Raw genomic sequence first — 26,349 nt, forward strand, 5'->3', positions numbered from 1 at the left:
TAAAATCGAATGACTGAAAGGTTGAACTTTTAATTTCTGAAATTAATCTAAAATGTATTTACTCTTCTCTCGTGGTTAAATTAAAACTCAAAGCATCTCCAGATATCTTTTTTTTCTTCACTCCAAATAGATACAAAATGATTTTCACCATACAGTGGTGATTCTTGTTTATTTTCTGAAATATACTACTGAGTAGTTTTTATGAGGATTTTAACAATTTGGAGGCTAATTCTAACTCACAAACTTGATAAATAAACCCATCGTAACTCCACATTTTTACAGGGGAAATACCACCTCCATAAGAGTTTTCTAATAAATGTATTCCTTATGTTTTCAATACTTGTTGCCTATATATTTATTCATTTTGGTAAATGCAATCAAAATAAAGTAATCCAAAGAAATTTGGGCCTCATTTTACATAATTTTCCAATTGTGACAGACTGCAAACTATCTATTCATTTGAATGTGTTTATTTATTCATATTTTGTATCCAATATTGTAGGCATGATTATTATTTGTAAGAATAATGCACCTTCATACAAACTCAACATTTAACAGACTTTATTTTCAATTCAGCAAATGATTAACTGCCTTCAAAAAGGTGTATTTATACTGTATATGAAGCAAATAAATGCTACTGATGGAAAGAGAAGAATTAGGCCTACAAAGCAACAGTCTCCAAGAACCTTCATTTGGCACAGTGAATGATACCACATTCACTGTTCAAACAATCATTTATAAATAAATACATAAAGCATCACAGCAAGCAGCCAGATTAGAAATTTTTCATTAACATAGTGCATACAACATCAAATTTGATAACAATGACAACTGTCAGTAACTATAATGATCATGAAGAAATTGAGCATAAGCAATATAATTTACAATCAGTGCATGCTCGAAGCGTAATGACATTCATAACCTCACCTTTTCTTATACAGTGTGTGGTGTGACATTAGTGATGGTGATGACTGCAGAAACAGCAAAGAATAAAATAAACACTGCCTTTGTAAAACACTATTTCAACAACAGATGAAACACTTAGGGACATTAAATAATTTGACATATTTTGGCACTAAATTTTCATTATATATATATAATGAAAGGATACAACCTCCTGCCACCATGTATAAGTGTACATATAATTGAGGCCAATATACATATATTTATATATAATTAAGAATATATATATCAACCTCAGCCAATATTAAGTCAGATATTTACATTCAGTTTGTGTAAATGTGTTGCACACTGTGATAAAAAGAGTAAAGAGAAGAAAATGACAGCTGGTTTTAAAACATTTTCTCATGACTGAAATGAAGTATTCTTCTTCTATACCATGACAATTTGCAAAACATACCAGGAGCCACTTCAGAAATGAAAGCAAAACATTCACCATGTACTATATATGGTAATGGCTGTAACCTTTGATTGTTACAAATAAAGTATTGCCATGCTTTCTAATGTTTTGGCCTCGCAATGACGTGGAATAAGTAAATCAGCTTCCCTTCAGTCTTTTTCTGTCACCTGTTCGTCCCTCATCCTGTTTGTTGTCAATTTCTTACCCTTCATAAGGCACCAGTCCTGATGATACAGAAAGTTGGATCATTAAGTAGGACTTGCATTTGGCACGTCACCATATCAGTGCAATAAATCCAAATAAAGCACTTCCATAACTGTAAACCAGATCTGAAGAGAAGTTCCTACACAGACACCATAAAAAATGAATGATAAATGGGGAGTGAGGCCATTTTTGTACAAAACAATTTGTTTTCCTCAAGGATTGAACCCTTCTGTGATTTTTAACTCACACCCAGACATTTTCTTAAATGGATACTTCGTACTCCCGTGTATCCTGTCATCAAAGCACAAAACAAAGCACCAAGTTTATTTGTATTAGAAAGGCAACAAATTTAAAATTAAAGCAAAAAAAGGAACAAAAAAACAAAGATTTTACCTGACAGGAAGTACAGTAAACAATTAAAATAAGTTTGAGATACTCACCCCTGCTTCATAAAGAGGGTTGTTGAAATCAGATTCAACTGTAATGGGACTGTAGGAGTGTGTGTGAGAAAGAGACTTCCAGAAGAGGGGCTTCCATTCTAGTCTGCAAATGCTGTGAGTGAAAAAAATACGACCACATGAAGGAATTTTAAAAGGCAAAAAAGTGGTGAAAGCAGAGCTTCATCCAATATACTGAAGAGGAATGATGCAAATTAAATTAGGACAAGTTGAACACTTACTTTGAATAGTACATGTAAATCCCTCCAATCAGAAGAATGACCAGGATGATTGGTAGAATTATTGCCAAAGCGATATTCTCACTGAGGATCTGATGGGATGGCTCAAAAGACTCAGACACTGTAAAGCCACAACAATTTTCATCAGTACAGAGTGCTGTCTGTCAGTATAAATGTTGGTAACTGCCTTTTAAGAGAATTAAAGATACCACAAGCAAAACCAAAGTGAGGCTAAATTGATTTAGATCTTACATGCGGTAGTTTTGAGTTGTAAATCTATATTGAAAAGGAAAGGAAAATGTAAGAAATTACCTTCTGATTTGTGATCATCCAAAAGCTCTTCATATGTCACTGTGTGAAATGACATGACAAACATTATAAGAAAAATTTCAGGGGGCTCACAAAAAATCTTTTATTCAGACATAATATGTATTCCAGCTGTGACGGTAATGACACTGGAAAGGAGCATTATTTAAAAAAATATCACGCTCAGAACAATGACCTTTACCTTTGCAAAAGGGCGGTGGGCTGTTCCACTGAGAAGGATGGCCTGGAATACACTTGATGATGACCTCTCCGATAAGTTCAAAGCCCTCATAGCAGAAGAAGCGCAGGCTTTCTCCGGCCTGGTAGCTGTGCTTGTACAACGTTTGGTAGCCATTGTCAGGAACCCCAGGATTCGGGCATGGGTCATATTTTACTGTTCAGAACAAACAAAGACATTGTCACAAACTTGTAGTTGAAGCTGAAAGAGCAGAATCGAGTATCATAAATATGTAAATCTAGGTGATGGCAGGTAAAGAGCCTTACAGACACATTTTGGGCTACGTTCGCTCCATTTGGGAGTACCAGTATCTCGTCCATGGCATGAGATTTGGCTTGGACCCTCAAGCTGATAACCCTGGTTACAAGAGAAACGCACTACTGTGCCAACTGCAAAACCAGTTTCAGGACGAACAGAGCGCGCTCCGTTTACAACCTCTCCTGGGTCAGGACACTGCTGGACTGTGGGGAGAAAGTAAAACACTGAAAGATATATGAAGAACAAAAGCAGAATATAAACACGAGCGGTCATAAAGTTAAAGTGCACTTTTAAATGACCAAAACCAGACCTTCTTGCTATCTACATCGTTATTCTGATGTTATTATTTGAGGCGCCATATAAAAGCTGTCGCTAAGAAGGTTTTTTACCAACTCGGAAACATCAACAGAATTAAAAGTTTAGTCTCCCAGAAAGACCAGGAGAATCTCATCCACACATTCATCTCCAGTAGACTGGAATACTGTCACGGTATTTTCATAAGACTTCCTAAAAGCAGCTTTAACCATCTGCAGCTCATCCAGGATGCTTTAATTATTTTAATTCATGATTTCATTGTGGTTTTGCTATTTGTTGTTGTCTTTTATGCTTTTTTTTTTTTTATTTTTTTTTATTTTTTTAAATGACCTGTAATGCTTTTAATGTTTTATGTAAAACACATGAATTGTCTTGTATATGAAAGGAGCTGTACAAATAAACTTGCCTTGCCTATGTAAGCAGTCATTCAGTGTTTCATAGAATTAAAAAAAAAGAAAACGTTTTATTTTACCACCATCATAAAGAAGACCAGCCAGACTAGTTGATCTTAACGTTTAAATTAATACAATATGAACGTTTTCCAAATACCTCGAAATTGAATTCAATCTTTTAATAGGTAACTCAGTAATGAACTGGAGGCTCCCTTAGCTGCCCTCTAGCCAGTCAAGAAATAACTTATATTCTGTATAGAGTACACTTTATGCTGTGGGTCTGGAACTAAATGAAAGCTTGTATGGTTAAGTCTGGGAACTATCGTTTAATGAGAGATCCAAAAATGTTAATATTGGTCCAATATTGAGCTCAAATGTCTGTAACTATTAAATCAGTGCACTTTAATCCAAACTCAGACTATAAGAGCCAACTAGCTTTTTGAATAAGGATACTGCACATATAAGGAGTAGTAAAACAAATGAAAAAAAGTATCTCTTAAGTCTGGTTGTGAAATTGCATGGGAGAGGGGTTGTTGCAGCAAGACTAAAAAATGTCCAAATGTGAACTGGAGTACATAACTGAGTTTGAGTATACAGAAAGTACAATAAGACAATTTTTTGAAGCCCTAGAGGAGGACCATTAGATGACTTGAACACAACAAATGAGCTATAAATGGATTAAAACACTCTTTTCTGTTGAAATATATATTTAAAAAAAAATAAATTGTCCATTTTCTGCTCCCACTTCATCCAGGTCAGGAATGTGGGGAGAGTTGGAGCCTACAAAATATGACATTGAGGAAGAAGCATAGTAGATCTTGAATGTAACATGTTTATCTTTGAACTAGATGCTGTATATGGTACCTGCAAGTTATAGCATATAGTTATAGAGTAACACAGAAAAACAAGTTCTCTCACTTTGGTGCCGACATCTTTGGATGAGACTGCATCTGTTTCATGGCAGCAATATTTGTGGAATTATAGCTCAATATTTGACTGAAGCAAAATTTTGTTGTAAATTTGAACCTATTAGAGTCTTAATGATAGGAAAACAATGCCCATATCTAAAAATACAAACTTTCCTTTTAGCCTTTTAAATTTGATCAGACAGCGCAACTCACCTTTAACACAGGTAGGTGGGCTGCTGCTCCAGGACAGGTCCCACTGGCAGGTGATGATGTCTGATCCGCTGATGTCATATCCTGGTTGGCACTGGTATGTCAGCACACTGCCTCTCACAGGAGAGGAATGAGACGAGCTGATCCAACCAAATTCAATTTGAGGGAGAGTGGGGCAGGTGTCATTTGGCTCAACTTCTGTAGAAGACAGGAAGAGAGCAACTCAGTAAACAGCCATTAAAACAGCTTGAAACAATTTTCTCAGTTCAATGAGATCCGTCTTAAGCAACTCCTTTTTTTTAAGGAGCTGATTTGAGTTCACTTGCCACGATAATGAATGAGGAATCCCTGACTCAGGATGAAACTGGAGTCATCTGGATCACTCTGAAACTGAATGGTGACTTCTGACCCGCCGGACACAACTTGGAAACGCTCTCTGGAGCCCAGGTACTGGCCAATCACGTGTGACATAAGATCACGGCCATCAAAAACTGTCAGCACATCAGTGTGGCGAATATTTAATCTGTGAAGGGGGAAAACGAACATGAAAAAGATAAGTGGTTTTATCATCTTGGAGAGAGACATATCCGCCCACCTGATGCATTATTCTAGTCCGTTTACGTTGGCGAGAGAAGAGAAGAAAAGACGGTAAAAGCAGCAGTATACGGATCTCTGCAACAAATTCACTTTAAAAACAATCAGACAAAATGATCATGTGTGCACAACATTCAGTTCACTAAGATGCATGTTTGTATTATGTTGTGTTCAGATCAGCTCACAGATGTCACCAACAACAAACATTATTACTTAATACACACTATTTATCTATCACTTCTGTACCCTCTGTTTTTATGTGGCGCATTCTGAACACTCATGTTTTACAAAATACTTCTGCAGATGTGTGCTGTAAATAAAAAGCTGCTAGCGATGCATGACTCAGTGGTAACAATGTTGGAATAATGATAAATTAAACATCCAGCTTTTTATAGTTACTTATTTGGAGGTTTGTTACCTCTGCCAAGGTGGAAATTATGTTTTTTCAGTTTATGTTTAATTGTGTTTATGTCTGCCTGTCTGTCTGTCAGCAACAGACAGACGGTATGAATGTCTATTAGCATCATAACTCAAAAAGTTATGGATGGATTTTGATTAAATTTTCAGGAAATGCCAGGAAAGCTTTCAGGAACAAGTGACATTTTGGAGTGATCTGGACCCCCGTCTGGACCCAGGAGTGTCTTTTAGAGGATTCTTTTGTATTGTGAGATCTAACTCAACAGATAATGCCCGAATTCATTAAAGAAATTACAAGATGTCATAATAGATGATAAATACATAAACAGCTAACTCAAACAGCAGCTAGCCCGGATTGTTAGCATGAAAGAAAATTAACATTTCACCAATAATCCCAAAACTATTACAGCCATTTGTTACATTGTGATGTCTATTTTATGGATTAAGGACTCTAAATAAGATGTGTCATCTAACCTGCTGGTTGTAACAGATAGGCGTGGGTGTTTATTGCATATTAGCATGGGATTGATAACTTGGGCTGTTGGGACTGGGGTTGTTCTCAAGTGTGTGATCCTACAGCTTGATAGAGGTCTAAATGCTTCCAGTTAAAAATGATTTGAGGTTTTGAGCTTGATTGTTTATGATAAACTGTCTTTAATCATGCAAATCATTATTATAATGATTATAGCAACTCAGTTACAATAATTACACAGTTGTGGTTTAAGGCCATGCCATGAAGTTTCTGAACTTTCTACAGTGAAGAGAGAAAAAAAGCTTTGGAGAACTTTGAAAACTTTAAAGAGTTTGATGAATGTGGCCTTAATTTTTTTCTCTTCTTGATAAATGGATTTCGCATTATGATGAGATTATTACACACAATGACAATCACAAGCTAATCATTGTGCTGCATGCTGACACTGCAACCTCCGTTTGCTGAAAGCACCAAAGCTTTAAGGCACCTTTTTGCATTCATGCAATGTCTGCAATGTCTTGAAAATGTTTTAAATGAAATGTGCAAATAAAAATGACCAAGTTAAAAAATAATACCTGTTATAATAAAAATAACAACCCAATTCCAGGTTCATTACATTTCACTTTGTGCTTTTTACATAACCTCTCAGAGGAACAAACAAACAAACCAAACATAAATCATTCCGTCATTATGAGTACTTACATTTGGACATCCAGTTCGATGCGCTTCTCCTCATTACCATGGATCTGCCATACACAGTCCAGCCCCTTCGAGTAGCTCTGTGGCCAATCAGGAGACAGGATCGTTCCTGAGGGATCGGTCAGCTCCCCTCCACACAGAGCTTGCAAAGCAGAGGAGATAAAAGGAGGTGGGGCACATCAGAAGAGGAAATTATGAGTGATAAATTACACAAATTTCCATCTGTATGATTACAAAGAAATCAGATTGACGAAAGAAAAAAAGAACTGAGATGATTACAGAGAGAACTCAACAAGCACGTTGTTGAGTTCTCTCAACGCTACTTTCCATCAACCAACACTCAGTTGATAAACCACTGACCATGAGTACCTGAGTATCTCAAAACTAATTCAGCAATGCAAATAAAAAGAGGTTCACCACAAGCTCTGTATTAACCTTCATGCATGAATTAATAAAAAACAATAGAACATTTTTTTAAATAAAGCATTGTACCTCTACAGACATATGCAATGGTACTTTTTTGTTCATTAGTGATATGTAGAATTGATCATGTTTTATGATTTATTTTAATGTATTCTCTAAAATATTTACAAGATAATACATAATCATAATTACATTAGGTAAATCTTGTGTAAAATGTGGCTGTCATTTTCATTTCCTATTTATCACAAAGGCAAACTTGTGTATTATGTTTAATTATATCATAAATTTATTTCCTCTCCAGTGAGTGGAACCATATTGGATGACTCACTAACATCCACCGAAGTGGTTTATTAAAAATTAAACAAAAAAACATCCCCATCCACGAACATGCAAGAAAAAAGCTTGTAAATAGGTGTCCACTATATGTCCTCTATGCATGAAAGGGTTAAAGTAACCTAGGACTTTGTTGCCAAAAATTCAGTTTGGTGATGTATTTGTCACACTTACTGTCATGTTGACAAAATACATTAGATTTTAAACATAAAGTTAGTAAAATATATTTCACTGACAGCTGGGACATAAGCCCAAAAACTACTTATAAACAGCTGGGCTTTGAGAGTAAATTTGGGAGAGATCAATAAAATATTGTCAGTCACAGATGCAAGCTCTCACAAGCACCAGTGGATCTGTCATTTTGAGAGCAGTCCAGCCTTTTTCACTCTGAAGGCAGAAAGCCTGCCATCATCCATGGGTGCTCAGCGGTGCTCAGGCACTCCATCCACTGACATCCCAGCATTTGTCTCCCTAAATCACTACAGATAAGAGCTGCGTCTCCGTTTCTGCAAGCGAAAACACAACACAGCATATGGCTTTCAGAATGTTGATCTGTCACTTTAACGCTTGGTTGAAACTGAGCCACCTGTGTTTGCACGTTCCTGACCCTGAGCAAAATCAGTTTTTTTTTGTCAAAGTCTCTGACTGCTCTCAGTTCTCACAGCATGCCAGCAGAGCAACAGATGACACGGCCAATGCGGCTACAGCATCTTGAAGCTTCACGTCCCAATCTTAGCGAAATTAATATAGAATATTCATAAACAGAAACATTTTCATTTCATGAAAAACACTTGTAAAACACCATGTGCTGCTTACATATGAATTAGTTACAGATTTAGCTTGAGTTAAACCAAGAAATAAAACCTTAATTTTTTTTGTACAGAAACAAAGAAACTTCATTGGTTCAAAAAAGAAAAAAGAAAAAACATTCACATTCTATAAACTCAGACTTATATTAATGATCATTTTACTGTATTTCAAATGCAACCTAAGCTCAATGTGAAAAGCTCACCTTTGCAAACAGGCTCACTGTCATTCCAGTGGGGGTTACTGGGGTCGACACACTCGATGGTTGCTGAACCCTGTTCCATGACAAAGCCTGGAGAGCAGGCGAAGGTGATGGTGGTGCCGAGCTGATACGTGAGGTCACTGCTACTGAAATTCCCATGAGGCATGTAGGGTTCCCAGCAGTGCTCATCATCAAAAGCTATGAACACAGAGAAAAAAGTGAAATAATGAAATGGCTTTTAGAAACACCTATCCTTTTTTTTTTTTTTTTTAATATTACAATATGTATTTACTAAAATGAGAAAGGAGCAGTGGAGTTTCACTTACAATTACCCTGAATCTCTTCGCATTCTTGGCAAGAATAAACTGAAATGTGAAGCACTAAAACCCTTAGTTGCGAGCAGTAAAGTCTAAATTCTGTAATGAATCATAACTACTTTTTTTTCTCAGGGAGAAAGCTGACTCAGGTACTGTCTAGTGTACAATAATGAGGTTAGATAGATGAACAGCTCTGCTTCTGCCTCTTTATTTTGCTGAATGTGAAAAAGACCTCAAGTGAGAAAAAGGATGCAGCCGAGTGTCTGAAGACTCCAGCTCACCCTCGTATCGCAGCGCCAGCAGCAGAGGAATGGAGGAGGAATCAGCTGTAAGCTCCAGGTACAATGTGGAGCTCTCACTCAGCAGCCCACGCTCTGGGACATCATCCAAATCTGAGTCAAAGAGTGGCGAGGACAGGGAACTGTTTCCACTTCGCACAATTAACCTAAAAAGGACAAATCATAAAGATACTTCACTGTAACCTTGAAAATAGAAATAGTCTGCAGAGGGAACGCCTGTCGAAAGCAGATATCATCTCATCTAAAACATTTTGGCCCGAGGTGTGAAATAAAACCTTTGGCTTTAATTTTGGTTTCGTATGAATGGTTTTCTCTTATTTGGCACCAATATCAAATCAAGAGAAAAATGGTCAATAGTTTAATGAGCCTATTGAACAGAACTTTTAATATCAACAGTGATACAGTAGCCTGCGTTTTCACTGAAATAACACAAGTGGAATAAGGAGAGAATATCATTGTTTGTACAACATAAATTTATAAGTTTCATCAAAGTGAAATTTGTAATAGATTAATTATGGTAATTCTGAACAAAGACTGATGGTAGGAGGTGAGAACCAATCCCTGAATATATCTGTAAAACAAACATGTTTATCACATGGATGCAGTGTTTAGACTAAAGTTACGAACAGTTGTAAATTTGCAAAGTGCAAGCAGCTGAACACCTGCTTATTTTTCTATGATGTTCCCATCAGTGTCATATGTAACTGGAGCTGATAAATACTTGCTTATACTACTGACTGGTGACTTAAGATAAAAGAATAACTGAACATTTTGACCAGTGCAAAAGTGTCTTAATAGAAAGTTTGACAGCCAATATGACCTCTGATGTCAGTATCCCCCCCCCCCCATATCAGTGGAGCATGAAGAAGTGCATTGAGGAGGACATGCATTAACTTTTAGATAAATGGCCTAACATGTGAACACAGGAAGTAAAAGGTTGAGGTACAGAAACATATCCTGTGACATGCAAACATAAAAGGCAAACCTACTTATCATCATCTTCATCCAGTGCAATCCTCTCAAAGTGTAAGTGGAGTCTGTGCCCCTCTTTGGCTTCAATTAACCAGTGGCAGCTCAGATTATTTCCATTACTGTGGTTGCTGACAGATGGAGGGGGTGGAGACAGGATCCGTCCCACAGTGGCATTACGAATCCACCCTCCACAAGATACCACTGAAAAAACAAAACAAAAAAAGAGTATAAAACCAAAATCCAGCATAATATTTTCTATAATTTGTCTCTTTAACATCACTTTCATTACAGACTGAAAGGTACATTTGCATTTAATATGAATAAAAAATCCTCTACGAACCAACGCATTGAGGCACGGGAGTGCTCCAGCGCGGCTGAGTTGTGTTGACACATGTTGCCACCTCATGACCTCGAATCTGGAAACCTGGATCACAGTGGAAGTGTGCCTGTCCTCCAGGATGAATGTCTGTCACTGTCACTCCGCCACCTTCAGGCGACTTGGGGAATGGGCAGGACAGCAGAAAAGCTGGAGATGAGGATAGAGGGAGACAAAGGAAGATGAGCTAAAGTATTGAATTACATAATTTCAAACTAATGAATTGCTTCTCACTGAATCTAATCGATAATGTGAGGCCTTCCTTTTGGCACAACTGTAAAAATGAGGACCTAAGTTATGAAAAAAATGACATTTCCTAGCGTGTAAAACAGCGTTAACCCACCTTGATAGTGGAGGCTGAAGGTGCCGTGATTGGACTGTCGTAGACTGCGATAGTGAATGTACACCTGATTGGTGGTGCTGCGGATAACCTGGCCCTCTTTTATCAGGGTCTCATTGGCTAATAGCTCTGGTGTTGGACCTCCATGACCCATTACTATCAGAGACTCTTCCTTTGAAAGATTGGTCTTCCTCACCTTGAGGACAAAATAAGGATGAACATGGTGTATCCTTACCAAATGAATATGCCAGGTAATTCACTGACTCTTGAAAAAATCCTCAATATACATCAAGATATAGCCATAACCGTATATAATCATATATATCACTGTTCTGCGTTATAGTTCTTTGTTCACACTGCACTGTTAAATTGAGCATAAACAGAAAGTGAAAAGGCCTAGATTTAATCCTAAAGGCACGTTATATGTTACCATCTTCATATGCACTCAATAAAGCTCTCAAGTTCTCCATGTTTCTCTCTGGATTTGCCTCATCAATTCAAACTCAGAACGATGTAATTCACAGACAACAACATCAAACAATGCTAAATTATTCTACAATGGAAAAAGCTTACATTGCAAAATTAGAAAAGATTTCTGTTATATATTCACAATTCACATCACCTGGATTTCCACACCATAACCTGGATACACAGTGATGCTGTAGGTGCACTCCAGAGGGGAAAAAGATGATGATGATGATGCAGGATCTGGTGACTCAACAACATCCTCTATTGCTGACAGAGTGGCATTGCATTGTACTGGAAAAAGAGGAAACAGTAGCAGAAGAAGAGAACATTTGTGGATGTGTACAGAAAAGTTTTAAAAAGAATGGTATAGTTTGTAGTTCTTTGCCTGAGGGCATCGATATAAGATATAAGTAAAGGAGATAACATTTTTTTTGTTAAAAAAGAAGAAAAAAACCCCTTTTTCTTTAGTGATATTTCAACAACCAGGCTTGTTGGGCCGACTGCCAACACGCACACAGCCCACAGGGATAGTGCTATATGCATCATGCAGTGGACACACAGGTCATTTTTGTTACGCAGGAAAATAAGATGTGGTTTGAAAGAGCACAAAATGAAAGAAAATTTAAGATTTTATCATATTTAAAAAACACAAAACTAAAAACAGATGATTCATGATATAATTGCAATCCAATAACCTACCTTATCAGAGTGCAAATAACAGTCAAAGGTTTCAACATGTATTCATTCAAATGTAATGGGTAGGTATGTCCAAACTTTTGTATAGGTGGAATTATGATGTGTCTGAAGGTATTTTATCAAACTTTGTCAAAGAGTCTCTGTTTTTATTGTTTTGATCTAAACTGACAAGGCTCAGAAACGACATTTCGGCATGTGCAGAGCCAGAGGTCCACAGATTTATTTAAGTTAGAGGGTCATTAACATTCAGTTTCTGCATTGATGAAAGATAAAATATTGAATTTTAGTTAAAAGGAGTTCTATTATCTCCTCTGTTTCTCACACCTTAGGTTATAAATATTTTACAAACTTACATAATATACAATATGCAATATTAATGATGTGATATCAGTAAAGAGGCTGAGCTGAAGTATTTAAACAAGATTTGGCTTTACTCTGAGTAGGCTGAGAAACAGTAAACCAACAAAAATGGTCATTTGTCATCTTTACTTCTGTGAAAACAAAACAAAAAATGCTTGTAGATTGTGTTAACATTAGTCAGTGCCATTTCAGCAGTTTTCTCTGTTTCCAGTTTTATCCTAGATGCCAGAATATTAATAATCCGCTTGTTGCAACTATGCTACTGTAGCTTAAGGCATAATTATGTCTTGGCAAGAAGGGAAGCAAGAAAAAAAGTGCTAATATATTACTAAAATTTAACTTTCAAGGTACGATTGTGTGGCCAAAATTCCTGAACCTGTTTGTGATATTTCCTCCAGTGTACAAAACAGCCACAATTAACAATAAACACACAATTACACTTAAAACAAAGCAGAGAACGCTCTCCACACTCTCTCTCTACCATGCACAAGCCTCACAGATCATTTGTCTTGCATGACATTTTCCTTCCCGCAACTGCTGTAACTAAATCAGCTGACACCCCCACCTCTCCAGCTCAATCACATTTACTTGATTCTCATTTGTAGCTAGCGCTGTAATGCTCTCATCCACCTTCAGCAAGAGCTGCACAGGCACCTGAGCCAATGGTAATGCTGTTATGTTGTCTCACTTAAGTGTATTTCTGAAAATCATTTGTACAAGATACTTTCCATCACCTCGTATTTGTATGCTGGACATGGTGCATCGTAATGGCCAACTGCTTTGTCAGAAGCAGGCAATGACGGGGCTGCTGTAAGTATTCACAGCCTTAAGTTGTTTCATTTGAGCTTTTTATCGTTGTAATTAACTTTGTCTGGTTTTTTGTTTTTTTTTGGCAATAATAACTAAAAGTCATGCCACATATATTCTCAAAAGTCTTAAAGACCTTTTTTTTTAAATAGAACAATGTGCACAGAGAGGACACTTATGGTAAGGTTGTCATGGCAACTGACATGCTACATTCACTGAATTGTCTCATTTTCTTCTTGTATATTTCAAAACTCAGTTGTTCAAAACATCTCAACAAGGTGCTGTCTTTCTTAAATTAATGCCGTCTTTATTCAATATCATAGAAAAATGTGTTTAAAATAGATTAAATCTTCATGATGCAGTGCCACCCTTTTCGTCGTCTGATTCAAAGGCACAGGTGTCCTTTTAAGATTCATCTTTGATAAATCTAGCTGCAATCATCACATCGTTCAAGCTACAAAACATTTTTTTTTCTTGCTTTGGGTAGCTTTCTTCAGTTACCAAAAGCACAGAGGAGGGAACAGGTGGTTGCACTGAAAACATCAAACAAGACAGCTGGAGTTCACATCATTATCCCTGCAAAGATTTAAGGCATAAACTATTAAATCTAAGGCATTATTCTGCAGAAATAAGACAAAAAGAAGGCAAATATATACATAACTTAAACTAAACTAATATAAATGTAAAAAGTAAGTTAGTGAACGTACGAAATTGCTTACACACAAATTTATGACCTAACTAGTGTTGTTTTAATAAGCCTTACTGGGAGTAACTCCCTGTCCACTGTAACCTGTTGAAGTTTAATCTTGAATATTTTATGACACATTGATGTTACCTTGCATGTTAAGATCCTCTTGTAATACATTTTTCATTGTCAAGAAGAGAAACTTTCTGATGCCATGCTCAGAAGAAATGTGACTCTGTTGGATTTTGTGGCTCCTGTAGGTGCCACTAAAATCTGTGCTTCAGGACCACATACACAAATAAATACCATCAGACTCAGTGGAATGTAAATACCTGGCATGTGCATTGTGGTTATGGTGGTTGTGGTAATCAGAGTGGTGGTTGTCTCCTCTTCCATGGGCAGTGAGGACATGGGACTCCTCAAGCCTCCCTGGCTAGCCGCCAAAGAGGAAGTTAAAGCTGTGGTGAGAAGCCCCGGTGATATGGCTGTTGCGGTCGACTCAGTCTGCCCAAGTCCAGGCACAGCCTGAGTCGGATTGGTGGTGGTACCTGCAAAACCCAGTGACTTCGAGTCAATGAAATTTCCAACAAGCAATGATCCATGCTATGATGTAGCTGTATTACTTAAAGGGCTGCGTTAGTGTACCTGTATCTGAAGAGGCCTGTCCTAAGTATTCTTTACTCTGCAGGGCAGCATGGATCAGGTCACCCAGGGGGTATGAGTCTGGGGATGGTGTTGGTGGTGTATCAGGCTCAGGAGTCATAAAGCTCATACCTGAAATGGTCATGACTAATGACTGTTTTTGTTAAGTACAAGAAACAGAAAACAGGCTGGGCAAGCACAACACAGCAAGCAAACAGCCCAGAAACTACATTTTAAAATGTTAATGCACTATAGGCCTATTTTTGTGATATTATGATGCTTAAAGAATACCACATTTGCTGCTACAGTAGCACAATGACTGTCCCTGCAGAAGAAGAAAATACAGAAATACACAAAGTGACAGAAAATTACCTGAAACTACGTGGATCATGCTGACAGACAGCATCACAGCAAGGCATGCAAACCCCATGGTTTTGGATGAAACTGAAGGACCTGAGAAGGTTAAAGTGAGCAGAGCAGTTAGCAAATATTATGTGGTTGTATAAATATGTAATTAAAGTTAGTTATTCCACAAATATGTTAATCAATAGCTTGTGATGAATGTAAAAGGGAACGCAGGGATTGTAATGGATGGCTATTTATTAATCACAGCAAATTCTGTCGCGGTTAAGGTTGACTGTATGTTTACATCACACGGGCCACAGAGACTCCAATCAGATAATGTCGACGTGATACTGTAAACAGATCCGCTGTGGCAATTTATAAAATGTGTGTTTGGTTGATTTAATATAGAAACACAAATGATAGAAGGTCTAAAACTTGCTTTGATGGGTTTGGTATATATATGAAAAAAAAAAAGAAAAAAAAAAAGAACAGGTAGGCCCTTCACATCAGAGACGGGAGACTTTGAGGTGAAACATTCAGGTTTCCTCCGCTGCATTTTTTTTTCTCCTCACCAAAATCTTGCAACAACGTGCAGAAAATGCGCTATTCCAAAACCCAGCACAGGAGCCATACAGTCCCCGCAGGTAGGACTCCAAACCTCATTCTGTTCCCAGCCTCTTTATGGTAATGTGTCCCCCCCCCCCAAAAAAGGCACATCTGCTCTCATTCGAGGCGTTTCCTAGATAAAAATGACAGCCTGGTGTGTGACAAAATGATGGGGCTATACGAGGCAGCATCACTCGCACCTCCCCCGGCCCTCTTTGTGCGGAGGACGATTTCTTGATATCAGTCACCACCGCTGTTAGACTCCTAACAATGAAAACTGCCAGCTGCTTACCTGCCCTCCAGACTGCGCGCAGTGTCTTTATCTTGGCGGGTATCCTGTTACTTTAGGCCGAAAACACGGCGGGGTTTGTGCTGGTGAGGTGCCCCTAGCTGTGGTTACCGTGGAGTTGACGCATTCGGCTATGATGTGAGGGCATTTGTGTTTGAGGCGGCAGGTGCGCCCTAGCGGTCGCAGGTTGTAACTACAGCGGCAGATCTCCACATCTCGTCTTGTGTGAGAGCTGAAGGAGCTGTCCACTAACACGGTGCTGAAGTGCGTCCGATTCAGCGCGTCACGCTGTATCAAGGTATTCTAACAAGAGTAAGCGAGGTTCAGCATGCAGAGGGTACAGTGTGATTGTTTATTCAAAGGCCTGCATGTGCTATAAAATGCATGGCAATAATTCTATGTCAGGGCTCCCCGGAATGGTGGATGTGTGAGCTAACATGGGCAGTAAACATGAGCCAGCTGAGCTGTGGATGCTGGTGCAGAGCAAAAAAAATAACAAAACAAAATGAACGCTGAAGCTGCTGCAAGGAGATCGTTCACAATTCATCAATCACCCAAAATGTCTGAGCCTACCGTATTTTTCAGTGGGCAGCGTCATCCATGTTGAAGCAACCACAAAACACATATGCTGGAATAAGTCTATTAGGGAGCACCCCTGCGTCCATTAAAACAAGCACACAAGCATGCGCGTGCACGTAAATGCGCATGCACTCGTGAATTCTGCTTTTGTGTGACAATAGAAAACAAAACTGTGCAAACAAGTAATTATAATGCTGAAAGTATACGTAGGTTGAAAAGTAAACTAAGATCAGTGTTTTAAAAGACAACAACAGAAATAATCCAATGCTGAAAAAAACAGCAGATAAAAAACGTTTTATAACAGCAGACTGTCAACTGCTCTGATTTTTTTTTATGCACATTAACTCCTAGTTTTGCTTAAAGAGCAAGGGATCAGGATATATATGACATCATGTCACAGAAAAGCAGCTCACTTAAAGGGTCAATGGCTGTGTGCAGGATAAGCATCCTCTGCTGAATGTGTCATTAATTTCTCCCCCAGTGCATGATGGGAAAGGCCTTGGATCACACTGACCCCCAGGAAAAGTCTGAAGGAAATAAAGTGATGTGTTTCCTGTTTGAAACAGGACCGTTCATTTTAGTTGTTATGTGTCCCTGGACAGTTTGAAAGAGCTCTTTGTCATTTTAATGGAAATGAAGTAATATTTCATGAATGAAAAAATAACCATGACCCATTGTGTATAATGATAAGATTAATATTTAAATAAGTGAAATCAGATGCATTATTTGACTAAAAACATCATATATTATCATTCTGTGAGCATTATGATAATCCCTCCATCTGTTCCTATTTACATTTTTTTTCCAGTGTCCTCCAAATTTAAAGGATGCAATGGTCAATGAATACACTGCCGTTGCCTCAATACGTTGAGCTGGGTGTCCATTCACTGAGTGGCCTTCTGTGGACTTTTCTGCTCCTATTTCTGTGGCACTGCTATCGGATTGGCTCTGACCTGCCAATCCCAGGCCATTCCCATGCTGGAAAACTGAAGTCAAGCTCGAGGCGCTCCCTGATTTCACGAAGTGGTAGCTACATTGGAATAAAGTGCAGCGCACGATCCAAGATGTCCAGGAGTGATCAAATTAGCCCTTTTATCTCCATGGAAACAGTAGAGGATGAGGAACAGGGACAGGGCTACCTCACCCCAGTGCTGAGTCATGCTTTGTTCCCTGCCCAGGCATCAGCAGAAGCCAAAAAGCTGTACACAGCACTGCAAGAGTATGCCAAACGTTACAGTTGGGTGGGCATGGGTCGGATTCATAAAGGACTCCGCGAGCAGGCAAGTGTTTTCTAACTAAGCCGGTCAGCTGAGGTTTGCTATTGGCAGTGAATCTTGTGTGTACGCATTGATAAAAAACGGTTTTACATTGCATTTCATGTCACTGTAACTACTGTCTTTCTGTAATGCATAAATCAGCTGAAAAACGGCTAGAATATTGTTCAAGGAAAAACTGAGAAGAAGAAAATACTGTGAGGAAATAATAAATAACTTGTCATTGCTCCCACTCTAGAAAAGATTGAATGATCTCGCTACAATACAGAAGCCACATCTCTTCTTCTTACCAGATGTCCCAAGTGTCCCTTTTTTCCCCCGCGATGCTCATCGACATGATATTGAGGTCTTGGAAGCAAACTATTCTGTAATATTGGCTGAATTCCAGGCTGTATACCAGCAGGGCATCGATTCAAAACTGGGCTGGACTTCTCTTGGACCAAAGGTACTCAAAACGACCTGTAGGTGCTATGATGAAAAACAGACTATCTGCAAGTAATCACTCCAAAACCCAAAATACATGACATCACTGAGACCTGCTATTATCTCTGCAGTCAGCACGAAGCCTAAACATGGCATACATACATAAACTGTGATCTAGAATGTAGCTTGTATGAAGGAAGAAGAAAACTGATGTCACACCGTGGATTTATTGGTGCTCTTGGATGATTCAGTTTAGGTCATTTGAGCAACACAAAGAAGAAGAAAAACACCTAAATTTTATTTGAACATATCTAAAATGGTGTTTTCTGCTTGGTTAATGGTAGATTCAGATCTCTGATAGTTGAAAATAAGTAGAATTTCTGGATGAATATGTTTATCAGATGTATGAATCAGATGTGAGTCATAATCTCTACTTCTTTCAGGGCCAGGCAGTGTTTCCTTTGTACAGTGCAGGTGTCTGTGTGGCAGGAAACTGTCGCTCCTGTCCTTGCACCTACCGCACTCTTCTCTCTCTGAGGACTTTTATAAACAGCAACTCACTGGGTTCAGCAGGATTTTGGCTCCTTGGGCCTGGAGCCACATTGGGGAGCTCATATGGACCTACAAACACACGCCTGCGTTGTCATCTGGGTATGAAAAAATGCTTATCCATATTGTGACCTGTTTAAATCCAACAAAATGTATAAACATTGAACAAAGTGATTCATGGACAAACAGGGTGAATACAAATAACTGATGATTTTATGTGTGTGTATTGCACAATAAAGTAAAGCATCTATACTCAGAGTTCAGGTGTAAATATACCCCAATGAGATGCAAGACAAAATAAAAAATAACAGTAATAGTTATTTCTAAAACTAAAATAAATTAATTATCTTAGTGTTATTAAATAATATTAATGGCCATGAATAATGAAAACTATTTAGGATATGAATGAGGGACAGATAGTGGAGAGGGGGGGGGGGGGGGGGGGGGGGGGATAAAAGAGAGAGATAAAGAGAAAAAGAAAGAAGTTCAGTGTATCAGGAAATGTCCCTCAGCAGTCTAAACCTATAGCAGCATAACTAAGGGATGCTAACCATCCCTAGTTATAGGACTTATCAAAAAGATAAGTCTTCAGCCTAGTCTTAAAGGTGGGGAGGGTGTCTGCTTCCCTAACACTAACTGGAGCTTATTCCATAAGAGAGGGGCCTGATAACCAAAGGCTCTGCCTCCTGCTCGGCTCTTTGAGACTCTAGGAACCACAAGTAAGCCTGCAGTCTGCGAACGAAGTACTCTGCTTGGTATATAAGGAACTATGAGGTCTTTGATATGTCACTAAAGACATATTGATAAGATTTAGTAGTGATGTATTAATTAAAGGGAAAATGTCCTTAAAGAGGCTCGTTGGGAGAGGGTCTAAGATACAGGTGGATGGTTTAGATGAAGCTATTATTTTAGTTAATTCAGAGGGTTGGACAGGACAGAAACTATTTAGACACAAGTCAGATCCTGGTTCTAAGGATGCTTTGGAGACCCCAACAGGCTCAACATTATAGGTAGAAGGAAGAGTATTGTGAATTTGATCTCTAATAGTGTCAATTTTATTCCTGAAAAAATACATGAAATCATCACAGCTAAGTGAGAAAGACATACATGGCTCAACAGCGCTCCGGCTCCTAGTAAGCCTAGCTACAGTGCTGAAAAGAAACCGAGGGTTGTTTTTGTTTTCCTCTATCAATGATGAATAATAAGCTGTTCTTGCCGTACGTAAGGCTTTTTTGTATACAATTAAACTTTCTTTCCAGGTTAAGTGAGACTCCTCTAGTCCTGATGAACGCCATCTGTTTTCCAAACGCCTTGACGCCTGTTTTAGAGCTCGAAGCTGGGAATTAAACCAGGGAGCCTTCATAATCTTACCTAATTTCTTCTTCTTTAGGGAGCAACATTATCCAAGGTTGTACGCATTGAAGCTGTTATAGTATCAGCATGTTGATCAATCTGAGCAGGAGTAAGGCTTAAAGGGGGACTCTCGGTCATGCTAACACATGGTAGAGGTGAAAAAATTGATTCAATTGATTGTTTAAATTTTGTAATATTATTGTCTGATAAACATCGACTATAGTAGGATTTATTTTTGGTCAGTGAGTAATCAAATAAAGTGAATTCAAAGGTTAATAAGAAGTGATCGGACAAGACAGGGTTTTGAGGAAATACTTTGCGCTTATCAGTCTTAATACCATATGTTAGAACAAGATCAAGAGTATGACCATGAGAATGAGTGGCTCCATTGACATTTTGTGAAAACCCAATTGAGTTTAGAATAGAGCTAAAGGAAATGTTTAAACTATCATTTTCATCGTCAACATGAATATTAAAATCACCTAGTACAATGACCTTATCAGTAGTCAGCACTAACTCAGACAAGAGATCAGAGAATTCGGTCAGAAACTCAGAGTAAGGTCCAGGTGGGCGATACACTAATGCTAAAAGGAGCGGTTTCTCTGAATTCCATTTTGGATGAGATAAATTTAATGTCAGGAATTCATAGGATTTATAGTTAGTTTTGTGCTTAGGATTAATTAAAAATTCTGACTGAAAAATAGCTGCAACACTTCCTCCTCTGCCTGTAGTTCTAGGAATGTGAAAGTTTAAATAGTTAGCTGGCGTAGCTTCATTAATACTAACATAATCCTCTTGCTGTAACCAGGTTTCCGTAAGACAGAATAAATCAATGTGTTGATCACCTATCAAGTCATTGACTAATAAAGACTTATTTGGGAGGGATCTGATATTCAGTAGGCCACACTTTATTGTCTTATTTTCAGATTTTATTAGATCTATTGTTTTTATTTTTATGAGGTTTTCACGATTAACCCCAAAAGTATTTTTGTGTTGTTTAATTCTTACTGCTTGGGTTTGGGTTGGGTTTGGGTTGGATAGAGGACAGCTGTTTCAATACTAATAACTAAAATCCACAACTAACTAAAAGTGGCACAAACAATTAACTGTGTTCTTCATCCCCTTTTAAAGCACAATGAAAATAAATAGTAGGAAAATAGTAATCAAACTTTATGAATTAATATCAAATTCAGACACCAAGATAAAATTATTAATAGATAAACAGGAAACAGACTCAGGCTTCTCTTCCAGTCCAGACCTTTGGACAGATGCTTGCAAAAACATTTTTTCTATGATACGCAATACAAATCTACAACTTATAGGATACAGATTTAGTCACAAGACTCACATCACTCACATCAAGACTCACATCACTCAGAAAAAATGTTACATATGTGGTTTGCATTTGGTTAGCACCGAGAATTACTTCTGCATCACTGGACTTGCCAACCAGTTTATTCTTTCTGGAAGATATTGACTAAAAACTCTCTTCTATTTTGAGCTATAGAATCCCCCTTCTCCATCTCTTTATCTACCTCATGGATGTGCAACTCTGGTCCTTGTGAGCTACCATCTTGCAGGTTTTAGTGTTTCCCTGCTACAACACACTTGATTCCAATGAAAATGTTCTCAAACAGCTTGTTGTCATCTTCTGCACCTGCCTGTTAAAAAGTCATGGATTTGGGTCAGGCGTGTCAAAGTGGAGAAACACTGAAACCTGCAGGTTGCTAGCTCACGAGCCCTGGAGTTGGAGACCCATTATCAACTTAATAATATGAATGCAATTAAAAAAACTTCCAAAAAAACATAAAAACCTTCTGAAATCAGATTTGAAAGCTGTGCACAAAACTCACGGTTCTGTTTCACTGTTTATTGGACTTTGTTGCTATAAACTGTGCTGTTTCTGACCAAACCTTCAATACTTTTCTCTTCTAAATCTAATGACTGAAATCAAGAGTTAATGTTATGAAACACTGCAGGACTTTAGCACATGTGATAATCACTGTGTCTCTAAAGGGACTTCAATTCTCAAAGTTACATAATTTATTAGAAATGCATTAACAAAAGGCTGAGGTTAATGTCTGTGTTGTTAATTTTGTATTGTGACCCATCTGGCTGTAATCCTCTCAGCTTCAAATTCATGTGGAGTTAAAGCTCATGCAGTTCTTTGTTCAAGCAAAACATGCAAGGCATACTTTAACAAAGGTCAACGGATGTAACTGTTACTTTTACAGGTCTGCAGACTCCTCCCTCATGTGAGCTGGTGGTGGGAGGGGAACCTCAGTGCTGGTCAGAGGGACACTGTCTCCTGGTAGATGACTCCTTCCTTCACAATGTTTCACACAAAGGTTAGTGAAACACATATAGAAGCAGTTTGTGGTTTACAGAATCTCTGCTCAAGTGAAATGACTTATTATTATAAATTTAATCTGCATCCGCTTTCAAAGGTCCTCCAGAATCTGGGCCCAGAGTCATCTTGATTGTGGACCTCTGGCATCCAAATGTGGCTGCAGCAGAGAGACAAGCTTTGGACTTCATGTTCACTCCTGACCTCTGAACTTGCTCCACATGCCCGAAACATGCGGGGAGGCCTCAACTGAGCACCCGCTTGACATGGGTCATGCATTTCATTCCAGTCAATGAATCACTGTGTGAATATGTCCCAAAGAATTACATAAGCCATTAGCCAAGCATTCAAGATGTACTGAATGTCTGGCAAACAATAGAAATTTGCCACAACAATGCAGTATGTTGCTGGGAGACAGTTCCATATGTTAGAAAAAATTGCCCACTAACTTTAAATTGAAAAACGTGTGTGTGCACGGTGAACTGAGCAGGTCTTAGCTATTGTAAATACCAGCAAATAACTGCTTGTGTCCATGCATGATAAATATACCACTCAGCCTGAGTATCTGATGCATGTGTTCCTATTGCACGCCTTATGAAAGCAGTGGCAGTCTTGTTTTAAAATGTTGTGCGATAACTGATGGTTTAACCTAAAAAACTGTGAAAACATGGAAATTATTACATGTAAATTTATATTTTGTTCTCTTAAAATGTTGCCAAGCATATTCTAGCCTACATATACTGTGGTCCTTTTTTTCTCTAAGAGTTATCAAGTGAATGCTGCAATGTTTCTATCCAGAAATCTATCAATACAATACGTTTTTCTTTAAAAATTCCCTGTTATTGCTGCTTAAGTTGTTGTGTACATGCTATGTGAACATGTATATGTATTTGCAAAATTATTTATCCATGTGTGAATTTATTTATTAACTGGTTTTGGGATCCAAAAAAATAAGTAAATATTCAAACCAGTAATGACTTTATTTGCAGATAAATATTTTCAACTGGAAACAAATCGAAAAGAAACAAAAATGAGAAAAATAAAAGAAAGCAAGTTAATGAATAAACTAATTGTCAGCCTCTTAACTTGCATAGGGAAGCCCTGCTATCCAATATTGTGTAAAAATACATGATCAATAGGACTTTTGAAATTGTAGTTGTAGGCTTCATCATAAATTTTGTGCTGAAAATTCAGTCTTGCTCATGGTCCTATGACCCTTTTATGGTACCTTTTTCTCAGCTGGTGGATGAGAATTAGTGCACTGATTTTTTTCTTATCTGCCATCTGTTCATCTGAGGGTCCCATGTTGAGGATTACAGGGTCTGATCTAATCCACCCCCGCGAGACAGATTAGTCCTGAGATTGTTGACATGTTGGTGTATGTATGCTTCATGATGCATGATTCATTTGCTTCTGGATTCTCACCGTGAGGTGTTTCAGATGTGATACGAGGCAAATTATTTACTTGAGACATTGATGAGCACACAGTAATACTTCTCATAACTGAGTAACACAGTTTTAGCTTGACATTAATAGATGGAAAAAAAATTAATCACGATCAAGTTTTTTTTTCCATTTTATCTCATAATATGTTAAATACACTTTTTCATGTCATTAATGTCATTATTTTTAACGATGTTATCTTGTGTTTTTCACTAAAAATCTTAATATCAGGTGACAATCACAGCATCTTGACCAGAACATTTATTCAAAAGGAAAAAGTAGCTATACTGTCGTTCTCACTAGCTTCCGTAGTGCTCTTCAGATAGGTTATAGTTACATATGTCAGATATAGATACAGATATAGTTACATATGTCAAATGAGCAAAGTGGAAGGAAAAAAAAGGCCAGTTTTGCTACTGTTAATCTGTCATTTAAAAATGATATGGTGTCATTCATATTTGAAGTGGGATTAACATGCTCTGTATAAGCCTTTAATCAATTTGAGTTTATATTTAGTGAGACAGTTTGACCTACACTAAGTATGCATCTGGATGCACGCATTTCATGAAATAACAAATGAAAACATGGTAATAAGTTAACCATGGAAACAATAAGTAGGCTAGCTGTCATACAGTTTTACTTTTAACTATTTTAAGGGACCCATTAAGATAAAAAATATATTTGAAAGTGGGAAACTGATCAGTACAGTGTGTCAGTGCTATTGAGACAAACAGGTTTGTTAACACATTTCTGTATAAGATTTTGCTAATTCTAAATGATTATCTGGATCAACATGTAAGTATATTATTTTTCAATATTTTTCTGGGTTTGAATTCAAAGTGACCATACTGGTTTCCAGTAAGAACAAAAATATGTTTGCTTTAGATGAAATGCACATTGTTTTACATAAATGTACAATTTTGTTGTGTAGTTTAATAACATTACATATAGGTGTTTATAGTGGAGGAAGATAAAAAATACACACCTATTCATTTCAATTTATTTTATGAAGAAATGCTGTCTCAATAAGTGGAACTGGTCAAGCACAGAGGCTAAAGGACACATGAAGGACAGAAAAAGAGACAAGTACAACTACAAAGACAGTGAGAAGAATTTATAAGAAGGAAAAACAGGGATAGGAAATTAAATAAAAGTGAAAGGAAGCACAGACCCCATCATCATTATCATCATCATCATCATCATCATCATCATCATCATCATCATCATGACCCCCAGGTGCCACGACAGGGGCTTATAATTTATTACCAGGTTCGAAGTTGCTGTCACGTCTGTGGCAGAGTCAGCTATTGTTTCTATGAAATTCTCAGATGATTGAAAGTTAATATTTGATCATATTCTCTGCAGATACTTCCAATAAAAGGCAAATATCTGCAGTACATTACAAAAAAGCTGCTATCATGATCACAGATACTGTGTGCACCATATCAGCTGGTTCTCCTTGAGATAAACATCCACATAGTTCCATGCAAGAGTAGACTCCTCATGTTTACACCTCTCCACTGATCAGAACTGTTTCATTTGAAATATACAATTCATTTAGTAATTAATATTTTTAAACATCTACACATAGTTGTTTTGAGTTGTCATGAAACTTGAAAAAAAAAAAAAAAGAACATGTACCATCTTTGCATTATCTATCCAAGAGAATGTTGACAGCAACATTAGCTTTATGCCCAACTCCCCAGGTAAACAAAATGATTTTTATTTCCTAATACAGTTCATTCAAGGGTGAAATAGTGCTGAAATGATTTCAATTTGAAAGTGAGCTTTACATATGAAAAAACTCCAGTCATACATCAGCGTGCCTCTAAAGCAACACTCTCTTATAATCCTGATTAAATGATCCCATGCAGATAAAAAAAAAACAGTAATTAAGATATGGTAAGGATGACCAGCTAAAATTTGTATAGGGAAGCATGCAGGAAGGCAAACTCATATCTAACACAACATGTAACCTAATTTCACAAGACTTCAGAAGTTTTAGTAAAAGTAATTTGACCAGAAACTATTTTTACAGTGTTTGAAAAAGAACATGAAAAAACCTTAGTTTGCATGCACTGGAACTGTGCAAACACTAGAACAGATCTGTGGGTTTCAGGGTGAAACACCAGAGAACACAAAAATATTTAAATGTGATGTAATTAAATCCCTAAATCTGGCATGAAAAACTGATTTTTTTTTTTAACAAAATCAGTTGCTGTAAAATCAGTGAGTATCACATCATTATGCGTGACTCAGATGCAACTTCAATGACAAGAAAGTAAAAAGGGTTCACAACAAGCAGGCTTTTATCAGCAGAAATTTTATACATAAAGCCTCCACTCCTGTCTTCCTGCTGTTGTCC

At 37.6% G+C, this 26,349-nt stretch overlaps 2 protein-coding genes across 2 annotated transcripts; one reads left to right on the top strand and one right to left on the bottom strand.

Annotated features, from left to right (window-relative positions):
- Positions 1-1,825: 1,825 nt before the first annotated feature.
- Positions 1,826-15,206, bottom strand: sez6l2 (seizure related 6 homolog (mouse)-like 2; the record flags this gene model as incomplete). Its single annotated transcript, XM_079252505.1, has 18 exons — positions 1,826-1,855; positions 2,005-2,116; positions 2,244-2,361; positions 2,553-2,591; positions 2,749-2,940; positions 3,051-3,245; positions 4,871-5,065; positions 5,194-5,390; positions 7,053-7,191; positions 8,818-9,012; positions 9,413-9,576; positions 10,420-10,603; positions 10,743-10,928; positions 11,122-11,314; positions 11,741-11,877; positions 14,467-14,682; positions 14,780-14,908; positions 15,149-15,206. 18 exons carry the CDS (start codon positions 15,204-15,206, stop codon positions 1,826-1,828), a joined length of 2,679 nt encoding a protein of 892 aa, XP_079108631.1.
- A 2,216-nt stretch (positions 15,207-17,422) lies between these two features.
- On the top strand, positions 17,423-22,751 carry asphd1 (aspartate beta-hydroxylase domain containing 1; the record flags this gene model as incomplete). The annotated part of the gene is made up of 5 exons (XM_079252987.1): positions 17,423-17,875; positions 18,108-18,314; positions 18,736-18,943; positions 22,429-22,542; positions 22,642-22,751. The coding sequence occupies 5 exons, from the start codon at positions 17,423-17,425 to the stop codon at positions 22,749-22,751; spliced, it is 1,092 nt and encodes a 363-aa protein (XP_079109113.1).
- Between the last annotated feature and the right edge of the window lie 3,598 nt (positions 22,752-26,349).

Source organism: Telmatherina bonti, assembly GCF_933228915.1.
Source record: "Telmatherina bonti genome assembly, chromosome: 14".
In the NCBI taxonomy this organism is placed as follows: Eukaryota; Metazoa; Chordata; class Actinopteri; order Atheriniformes; family Telmatherinidae; genus Telmatherina; species Telmatherina bonti.